General features: G+C 39.9%; 1 protein-coding gene across 1 annotated transcript; it reads right to left on the reverse strand.

The window, feature by feature from the left end:
• Positions 1-1,963: 1,963 nt before the first annotated feature.
• Positions 1,964-4,461, reverse strand: LOC149004539 (uncharacterized). The gene is made up of 2 exons (XM_089135613.1): positions 3,657-4,461; positions 1,964-3,465 (listed from the first exon to the last, which is right to left on the reverse strand). Exons 1-2 carry the CDS (start codon positions 4,330-4,332, stop codon positions 3,053-3,055), a joined length of 1,089 nt encoding a protein of 362 aa, XP_088991739.1. The 5' UTR covers positions 4,333-4,461; the 3' UTR covers positions 1,964-3,052.
• Between the last annotated feature and the right edge of the window lie 6,726 nt (positions 4,462-11,187).

Below are 11,187 nucleotides of genomic sequence, written 5' to 3' on the forward strand. Positions count from 1 at the left end.
ATACTTCTCTCGAGAGCATGGTTGGAGTTATAGGAGGGAAGCCCAAGCGATACCCAAAAACAATTCAATCAATTAAGCTTTTGATAGCAACTTCATCACGGATGGACACAGTAGGCTGGCAAATCACCTTCTAGAGGGGCTTAACCTCGCTCTCCTGCACGAGGTGACAAACCCAGACAGAACCCAAGAGGGCAGAGGTATTGAGAGTGGGGAGCCATTTTTTTGGAGAGCGAGGGGAAGGGGATGAGAGGCGTCATCCCTGCATGGTTGAGAAAGCAGACCAAAAGCACGCAGAAAAACAAAGGCAACCAACAGGGTTTGAGGAAGCAAAAGTAGGAAGAACAAAAATAGCAAAAGCCTAGGCAAAGAGAAGAAAGAAACACTAAAGTAATGCAGAAGGCTAAAGAAGTTCAAAATAATGAAATAATAGGTAGAAGTTGGGTTTGGGTATACTTTAAATGGACAAACAGTACACAAGGGGAGGTTGTTGGGCTTTAAATAGGAAAATAAGAAAAAAACTCCTAATCCTTAATGAAAACAACGGTTTAAACTTTTGGATCACTCATTAAGGGGGAGTAATGCACTTTCACTTTTCATCCATGTTTTGCAGACACCAACATTTTACCCCCAGGAGAGGATTAGGTACACTAGTGGCCAGAGCAGAAAATGATAGAAGGAAGAGGAAGAAATGTAGGGAAGAAGAGTGGAGGAGAGAGGAGGGAGAGTGGGATCATTGCTTGTAAGCTATCCGGGTTTTAAGCTTAATTTTTATGACACACAACGACATGAGTACTTATCAGCAGCAATATAGAAGGAATCAACACAATCCAGACCAAATGACTTAAATCATCATACTCATCAACAGGCAGTATCACTCAACTTTCAACTTAATGCGCTGCTCTCCCATTTGTCTCTAAATTCATCCAATGATAGGTGGGTATCTCACATCTCATCCAATGGTGTGTGCTTTGCTAGGTTTGTTCAACGAGCATTGATTAGACAAAAATTCCACTTCAATGTTAATATTTTCACTCCGTGGTGGAAATTCTTCTAGAAATTATCACTACATCCAAAATTTAAATCATTCTTTTGGCATCTCTTACATGTAGGACTTTCGGTTAAGTCTTCTCTTTCCTAATGGATGGAGGTGCACATTGACTGTCAATTGTGCGGAGATGAAGTAGAGACTTATGACATGTTTTCATATCATGTGAATGGACCAATAAAATATGGGCAGTGGGACTGTTAGGAATTATGCCATTCCATTCTAGGTGGTCGACACCAATTAGGTAGCGATATTGTCTGTTGGTTTATTTATTTATTTTATTATCACTTGTCACTTCTTATGGATAGAGAGGAATTCTATGACCGTTAATAAGCAAAAACCCAAAGACTCCTAGCCAATAGACTAGTTGGGAAGGAGTGCTTATGTGATGTTTTGGCTAATGACAAAATAATCCGCTCACGTACATTATTGTGTGCTACAAGCGATCAGAGAGAGGGATCAGAGACAAGAATAATGGAGCATGGAAGTGAACTAGAAGCTATGCTACAAGCGATCAGAGAGAGGGATTGGACCATCCATTGACAAAAGAACTAAATATCACAGAAATATGGTGCAATATGTTAAGGGGGTGCCGACCATTCTACCCAAACCAAGTGATACAGCATGACCTTTGGCCTTATGTTCCGGTTCAGTTAGACATTGCTACTAAGGCAATCACTAATTCATTTTGTAATTTTAAATCCCCCACTCTTTTAGACTGTTGTATTAATATACCTAAACAAACAATTATCAGTAGAAGTACTGATGACAGCACTAAAGTACATGACATATGTGACTGTTTGCTGGCACCTTCCCTGAGTGAAGTTCTCTTTTATGATTAAAAAAAAAAAAAAAATGAAAAGATTGGTTTTCCAGTTGTGCAAGCTTAGCCTTTGGGTAAGCTCTCTTTCTTTTCATGATTAATAACTAAACTAGTAGTTCATTGATCCCCTTCAAATGCCACAGGTTCAAAATGAAAAGATTTCATTTCAGTGGTGAACTGTTGGCTTGTAGAAAATGAAAATATTCCTGCCATCATGGGACTTGCCCACTATCACAGCCATCAGTGCCAGGCTTCATAGCTTCATATGGGTTTTGTTACATAAGCATACACTGGCCTATATTACATTCATCACTTCCTCATGGGTTTAGTATTCATATCAAACATTTGTACTCAGGCAGTGATTTTTCTGGATCTCCCTTCAATAAGAACCCCTCTTGGCCGGAAAAAGGAAAACACATCGGAACTTCATCACCATCAACAATTATAATTTGACGTATTCTCCGAAAAATGCTTAGAACAAAATATGAAATGCTTCGAAATGTTTGTATATCCATTACCAACTACCAAAACAATAAATGTTTATTGTTTTATAATTTATCTATTGATTTTTCTGATACTATGTCAAGAAGATTCCCATGGTCAGAGAAGGAAAAAATAAAATTCCATTATCATCAACATTTATAATTTGATTTGACATTTTCTCCAGAAAAAATTCAAGCCTTCTTTCGAGTAAATTGCTAGGAATTCTCAAAATCCTCAAATGTCATTCATTATAAACACCACCATCAGTAAATTTGAAAGTTGAAACTACTAATTTGCTATATTTTGCGGTTCAGGCCCCAAAAGAGAACTCAATGAGCAATTCCCACTTCTCTCTCAGAACAAGAAAATCCATCATTTTTCCAAATTTCCAAGCAAACCCAAAAACAGAAATTTACAGCATCCAGTACCAATGAAACAATTTGCCTTCTCATTTGTTTCAGAACTCCAAACAGATAAATAAAGAACAACTAAATTCTCTTCCTAACTCCTGCAATACCCAGCTTCCTTTTTACAGGGAATCACTATAAAAAAACAGAGTAAAATCCCATCTGTAAATAGATGTTCCACAGGAGAACAAAAGGGGATTTTAAAGTGATACGAAGAACAAAAAAGGCTCAGAAGTCAAGCAGACTTACCAATACCTTTATTGTCCCCATTTCAGTGCTGTAAACCATACTTCTTCAAGGCCCTGCACCACGGTTGATCATTTCATTGTATTGATTCAAAGACTCTTGTCTCTGCAATCTCATCTCCTCGTTGAATTTCTTGATGAATGCCTCAACCCGCCTATTCAAATCGTCCTGGCTCAGTGAAGAATCCTTACGGAGCTTCCCTGAACCAGGAGAGGGTGACAAAGACGACGCATTGCTGTTTCGGTCCTTAAACGTCTCAAATTTCTTCATCTTCACCGGAGAAGCCTCTGGTGGATCGGAGTTGGAATCGTTATTGCTGCTGTGTCGACCCATCGTCTCCCAAGTGTCCGATTTCTTCAGGTGGCGAGCGAGTGGAATCGATCGACCGTCCGTTATTGTTTTCCATGTGCTCTCCAGCGTATCGTTTCGCTTCGACTTCGCTACCCTCAACGCCCTACCAGCTGAGCAAATCACACAGTAGACATAAGACATCAGTAAACATATTAATGTACGATAATACCCTTTACATGCTAACGTGCACCAGGAGATTCACGCGTACGTTAGATTTTTCAGCAAAGAATCTCCTGGCCGTTATTAGCAACGGAAGAGAGGAAGAGAGGAAGAGAGGAAGAGACAGAGAGATGTACGATACCTTCAGGACTAGATCTGACGTTTTTCCGGTGACCGAATCGAACCGAAGCCGGCGGTTTTTCATTCTCAAACGCGTAAAAAGCCGGAATCTCCGTCAACTCCTTCGGCTGAGGAGTCCAACTCGACCTCGATATCACGAATCCATCATCTTCTTCCACTTCAGAAGCTCTCGCGGCAGGAATTTTCACATCCGTGTCACTAATCTCACTCTGTTCGTACCTGACCGGCGGCTCCAAACCTCGATAAACAGTGAGACTCGAATCTACAGGAATCTTCGACGGAGCAACAACATCGTATTCGAACTGTTGCGCAACGCTCACCGGGTTCTTCAACACCGTAGAATCATATCCAGAAGTGACGGCGAAATCAGGTCGTACCTCGGCTTTTATCGGCACCGGAACCGCTAGCTCAGGATGATGCTCCTCGACCTTAGGGTGAAACCTTGAAGAAGCAGCTATGGTTATGATGATTCCGTTGATGACGACGTAAAGGTATGGAGGAGTAAACCAGGAGCGTAAAGAGATCCAGATTAGAGGAAGTTGGGAAACTAGGAAGTCTGCAATCACTGGAAGGGATAGCTTTAAAATGACACCCATCAGACAGACACTAGTAGAGATTAGCAGAACCTTGAGAGGGAAAATCCAATTGCTTGAGCTTCTCCGATTGACGACCGCCATTTTCTTCGGTGATGGTTACGAACGTCGATCGAGCTGTTGGAATCTTACCAGTTCGTAGAGCCGGTGGAAGCAGGGAAAGCAAGGAGAAGAGAAGACGTAACTGTATGCTTGTTTGCAAACAAGAGGGGAAATGAAATGGGATATATATAGAGAGAGAAACAATAGAAGGTTCACGAGATGTAAAATTAGCCGTCCGATCTGGTGAGAAGTGTTCGAGTGTTAAGGAAGAGACCTAGAGAAAGAGGAAGTGAGACGGGGAGGAATAGCATCACCAGTTGAGAGGTTAGAAGTTTGGTGCTTCCTTGTGCCCAAAGTGACACGAGCTTCTCACCTCACCCGCTTGGAGCGTATCTGGTGGGACTCAGGTTACGGTTTTGGACTGGATCCTTTTAAAATGACTATAATACCCTCGCAGGACAACTTCGGGGTCGAAGTAATAATGATACCTTCGTGGTTAATCATGGATTAAAGCTATAATCATATATTTAATTTAATCGTGCTATTAAATATTATACAAGTTGGTGATGAACACATGAGGGTTGGAGGAGAGAAAGAGGTTAAAAAAGGACGGAACTATTATTTTTCTGGGCCTAACCGTACTTGTTTAGTCCAAAGAAAGAAAGAAAATGATTGTTTAGATAAGCAGATGGGACTTGAGGGACAGGATGGGAATCTCAAGTACAAGTTTTTTAAATTTAAAAAGAAGAGAATACAACGGTCATAAAAAAGACCGTTGGTTGCGGAGGAAGGATGGATCATGGATCCTGGAGCAGCGGTCCCATATCCCATGCGTGCGGCCAAGTCGCCATATGCGGAGCCGTTGCAGGTTCGTGGTTGGACCCCCTAACCGACCACGCTTCGCTTCATATCCATTTCCAGGAAATAACGGCGGAGTGGGAATTAAAGGAGTTTTGGGGTCCACCAAGGAAAACCTAAAAGAGAGAGGAAGATATAAATCCAATTCAGACCGACCTGGCCTGGGCCAATCAAATGGCGTGTATTACTTATCCAATCAATTTTTTTGGGTAGATAACTTCTTATTGATAAAACCAAGAGTGCAAAAGCTGGTGACAAGAATCCCATGCCATCTTGAGAGGAAATAGGCCAAAAAGTCTGACTTGGCAAGGACCAGACCTTTCGGTTCTGGGCTAGAGAGTGGATACAAACAATTATTACTCTTTAAAATCATTTCATCATTGAAGGCAACAATCCCTTCGAGAGAAGGATTACGATCAAGGCCCTCCCTCCAGCTGCTTCTAGAGATTCAAGCAATCCGTAAAAAGCTTAATTCTCATATATCCATGCTCCTTCATCCAACGAAGAGCTTCTCTAATGGCAAGGATTACGTTATCCAATCTATCAATGAAGCATGGCATGGAATTTGTCTTGGTGACACCAATTTCCATCCCTGCTGGTATGGACCACAGGGTGGAGAGAATATTTGTGTTATCCTTCCGTGAATGCTCGCCTAACAACCATCGCTTATTATAGCACATGTTAAACTTTGTCATCCGTGGATATTTGTGTTATCCTTCCTTGGATGCTCACCTAACAATCCTTGCTTGTTATGGCACATGTCAAACTTTGTCATCTTTTTTTTATGGGTACCACTTGATTATTTTTCTATGTGGTTTCATTATTCGACCATTTCCAATGTTAAATTCTGGCTCTTCCCTTGTTGAAGTGAACATAAACTCAACACGTTATAACTCATCGACTTCATTTAGAAGTATCATTTCACATACTTAGAGGTGCAAGTCTGATATTGATGTCTTACCACCTTTTAACCTCCCTAAGTCCAAAATTTGATCTTTCTCATTGGTTATGATATGTTCTTTGACCAAATCTTTCTTGATTTGGCAAAGGTCGCTCTCAGTTAGCTAGCCTCTTGGAACTCTCAAGAGAGTCAAACCATAACCCATTAATCTATGGCATGGTTTAGTTGTAATGGATGAGAGAGTCTTCCAGTCTCTGGCCAGCAAGGCATGTGGATGGTTTATTCCTCAAAAGTGTTGGCATGAGTAAGCAGTATTTTAATTTACTTTGCAAACTTGGCGAGCTTTCTAAGGTGCCACGATGGGTGAGTAGTCAAAGGAGAAATATGGGTTTAAAGCTTAGTTGATTTTTCAAACTTTGTCTTACGTGGCAAGTTCTTTAAGGTGCCACAATGGCACAATGGATGGGTTGGGTGGTCAAGGAGCAGTTTAATTGGGTTAAGCTTGGTGAACAATACGTAACCTCCTATCTTACGGTTCCGTCTCTAACACTTCTTATTAAACTTCATGTACTTCGTAGGCAGAATACCTTCTTTATCTTAAGTTAATGGGCTTCTATGTTGAGAGAATCTTTTATTTTCAGCATAAATGAGAGAGAATCAAATTAGAAATAATGAACACAAAAGTCTGAAAGTGGTTCTTACATCCAAACTCAGAGGTTCTAATTCTATTCATTAGATTACTAATTTCCACGTGTCATAATTCTATATAAGAATTACAGTAAATTGCAGAAAGTAAATATTAGAAAAGATGTAGACCCCATGAAAGATTCTTCTCCTTCTCCCCTCCAAAGAAAAAATCCGCTCTAGGCGGTCGCTTGGTTTAATTGACCGCCACTAGCAACCACTCCCATGTAATTTACCATACAAGGGTGCTTTTACTAGGGGGTTGATACCCAAGGCCAACCTAGCCCTAAAGAAGAGATGGGGGAGATCTTACATTCATTCCGGACATCTCCGAAGAACACTTAACTTCCAGAATTCCAAATATCAAGCAGGGCAGACTCTTTAGACGAAGGATCCAGATCCATGGGTTTAGGGTATGGATTATGGACTTCAATCTGGACACTCCATAGATTCATCCGACTAGACCTTCGGGTTCTCGGACCTGAAATACGGATCTCCGGTTAGAAATACGGGGGTTGTTACAGTAGATATTACCCATGTGCAACAAAAATGCTTTTAAGTGCTATTCACTCGGTTTACTTGCTTTAATCCGGACCAAGAAGGTTCAAATCAAACCAAACCATCATCTTCTTCCCTGTTTATTGCTCTCAACCAATATCCAGACTGAAGTCGAAGAGTCATCACCGTACAATCCCATCGTTCTTCACCCCAACTTCATTGCCTATCGTGTAACTGATCCATACATTTTAAAAAAGGGAGATTGAAAGAGAAAATTTAAAAGAAAAACGGGGAGAACCTGCAATGTTGGAGTGTTGGGGTGAAGAACGATGGGATTGTACGGTGATGACTCTTCGACTTCAGTCTGGATTTTGGTTGAGAGCAATTAAACAGGGAAGAAGATGATGGTTTGGTTTGGTTTGAACCTTCCTGGTCCGGGTTAAAGCAAGTAAACCGAGTGAATAACACTTAAAAGCATTTTTGTTGCACATGGGCAATATCTCCGGTAAGGATTTAATGAAAAAATCCAGATTTAATCCTCACCTTACGCTACTTGCAGCAATGCCACGTGTGCCTGCTGCCGGCAAAACTCCGAAGATTCTAGCAGCTACCAAGTTGTGTATAGGGCTGCAATTGGGCCGGGCTGGGCCGGGCTTTTGCAATCCCAAGCCCAGCCCTATATGTTCTAATATGAGGCCATTCCCGCCCTAACCCTAATTCAGGGCCAAGGATTATTGTCCCTGGCCCTAAGCTCTACAGGGCCAAGCCAAGCCCATTCCCGCCCTAATTGACCCTAATTGGGCCGGGTCGGGATGGGTTGGCCCTGACCCTAATTGGCCCTGATTGGCCCTAATTGGCCCTAGCTCGACCCTGATTGGCCCTAATTGGCTCTAGCCCTGACCCTAATTAGCTCTGATTGGCCCTGTCCCTAACCCTAATTGGCCCTGCCCCTATCCCTAATTAGCCCTGACCCTAATTAGCCTTGTCCCTAGCCTTAATTGACCTTATCTTGGCCCTAACCTTAATTGGTCCTATCCTTGGACCTAAAATATCAAATGTAAATTCATAAATTCATAAAATAATAAAATAATAAAAATAATAAAAAATAAAAAAATATAATAATAATAATAAAAGTATCATAAGTAAACTAAAAATAAAATTCATAGAAATATAAGATGATTCAAACTCATACAAAATTATAGAATAGTCAATAAGTTGATAGTATTGCTTTAAACATAAATAAATTTATACTCCATAATTCTATATTGATCTCTGAATTTCTCTCATTGTTTTAATGATGGAAATTGAAAACCTCTCCCATTACTTTGGTGATGGAAATTGAAAACTCCTCCCATTGATATCCTTATTCAACACCCTCCCATTGATATCCTTATTCAAAAAAAAAAAAAAAAAAAAAAAAAAAATCATATTCAAAACTTTGTTAACAAGTAAATCAACGATAATTTAGTATTGATATTTTTTTCGTAGTTAAAGAAAATTATATTTTAGTTACAAATATAACTATCTGTCCATAATAAAAAAAAATTCATGAAATATCACATTGGAGACAAAAGAAAGATGTCAATATTCATGATGAGACGTTGGGGTGTAGATTTGTGAGATTTTAATTCTCTATATACTAGCTTTTATTATTTATAATATATTATCTTGCATTTGTTAACAACTAAAAGTGACTTAGTTTGAAAAATAAAAATTATCTTAAAAATAATATAAAAAGTGAACTCATAGTTTAATATGATCAAAATGACTGAAGGTCAAAGTCGAGACCTATAGTTATATCAATGTTAATGTGAATATTAGGGTAAAAATCTAATACATGATCATGGTCAAATTAACATTAAGACTAGAGCCAAAATTAGGATTAGGATCGGGCCAAAATCAGGTGGATGCTTACTACATTGGTAATGAACATATAATTTATTTTTATTAATTTTTTACAAAACATGATCATATTTTTAAAATTTGACACGTGTCAAATATTCACCCCATGTGGATTATAATTAATTCTTCTCCATAATGGGTGGAAGGTCTAAACTCAAATCAAGGCTAAAATCATGGGCATAGATCAAGGCCAAGATCAGGACCAAGACTATGGTCAAAATCAGGGCTAAAATCAGGGTCAAGATCAGGGTCAGGATCAGGGCCAAGATCAAAGTCAGAATTAGAGCCAAAATAAGGGCCAAAATCAGGGCTAAAATCAGGGTCAAGATCAGGGCGAGGATCAGGGCCAAGATCAGAGCCAGAATTAGGGCCAAAATAAGGGCCAGAATCAGGGCTAGAATTAGGGCCAGAATCAGGGCCAAGTTCAGGGCCAAGATTAGGGCCAAAATTAGGGACGGACCGGGATGGGCTGGGCGGGCCAAGGAGTAATCCTAGGCCCGCCCTTGGCCCTAGTTCAGGGCCAGAATATTTTGGCCCTAACCTGCCCTTAGGGCCAAAATCTTTAGCCCAAACCCTATTCGGGCTTAGGGCGGATCAGGGCCGCCAGGGCCAAACTTGCACCCCTAGTTGTGTAGCACCTGCAAGCCAATGAGAGGGTGGAGGACGGAATATAGAACATGATCACTTAATTTGTTTTAATGCAATTGTCAAACTCGAGCGATTAGGCGCCATGAACACAAGTAAATACCCAATCAGTAAATAGAGTCTTGTTTAAGTTATGTTTTCTGTTTGTTCCTTTGGGTTGTTTAGTCCAGTTTTTGTACCGAAAAAAAAAAATACAAATAATGTGATCCAACGGACCCACCTGATCATGTGGGCCTTGTGTAGTGAATTCCATGCAACCGACCCACCACGTCACCAGTGTCCTGTGCGTGCCCATACGAGGAACAGATTTTAAAATCAGAGAGAAAGAGAGAGGGAATTAAGTGATTAATTATATTTTATTTTGTGGAGAGATCAAGTTGCCAAACGTGCCCTTCCTTCCTGGGCCACACTCGAACAATGGCGGCTCTTCCTTTTGTCTGTCAACCCAACTTTCTAGATCCTCAGGGTAAAAAGTTGGTCGCAGTAAACGCTTACAACTTTCTGTCTCTTTAAGTTCTTTCGAAATTAGACTTCACTTTGGTAAAAGTAAAACACAACACTTTATGTCTTTATCGTATGTGATCAAAAGGGGGAATTATCTCCAAAGCACCGACTTATATCTAATTTTTAAATTACATGTAACAGTTATTCTCAGTCAAATTGTGTGTAAAATGTTTGCATTATCAACTTCTCATTAGAAAAAAATAATGAAGTTCTTTATACTTTTGAATCATACAGTAAGGGATGAGGTTCACATAAAGATTCATTGAGACTTGTATCTAATTTTTTTTTTGGTTGTCAACCCTGGTTTCTAAGGCTTTGCCCTGATTAATTCGGTGTTCGATCCGGATCGCACACCTGGCTGTGGTGGGTGAGTCTTCTAGCAAGAATTTTTTTTATCCACAAAGTTTCGATGAACACTGCTTAAGCGGACCAAGCTGCTTACCACAGTCAAATTTTATATATAACAGTTATTCTCAATCAAATTGTCTGTAAAATGTTTGCATATTAGCTTCTCATTAGAAAAAAATAATGAGGTTCTTTATACTTTTGAACCATACAGTAAAGGATGAGGTTCACATAAGATCCATTGAGACTCTTATTTTTGTTTTCTTTTTTTTTCTCCAGTATTTAGAGATGGGCCCCACAATTTTGTGTAAAAGCATTAGGGGAGCACCGAGCTCTTAGTGTGGGGATTCACATCCTCTACAATTCCTACTCCCTGCAATTTCATGCAATTCTTATTTAGGATTGTGACACATGGTAGTTAATTATACAACCATCTCAATAAAGACTCAACTAAGAATTGAATCTAATAAATCCTAAAATTTTTCTAATTTCCATCTCTTCTATTTTCTTAGGGATTTTTATTTGCGGCAGCAGCAACTGGCTGCTGCCGACGGCCATGA

Source organism: Hakea prostrata, chromosome 9, assembly GCF_041222555.1.
Source record: "Hakea prostrata isolate BN-2017 chromosome 9, UWA_Hpros_2, whole genome shotgun sequence".
NCBI classification, from domain to species: Eukaryota; Viridiplantae; Streptophyta; class Magnoliopsida; order Proteales; family Proteaceae; genus Hakea; species Hakea prostrata.

Excerpts from the sequence above, each read along its gene's own strand:
- LOC149004539 (XM_089135613.1), bottom strand. The coding sequence starts at position 4,332 with ATGGCGGTCGTCAATCGGAGAAGCTCAAGCAATTGGATTTTCCCTCTC. Across the intron at positions 3,466-3,656 it reads CGTCAGATCTAGTCCTGAAG|CTGGTAGGGCGTTGAGGGTA; the intron begins GTATCGTACATC and ends TGATTTGCTCAG.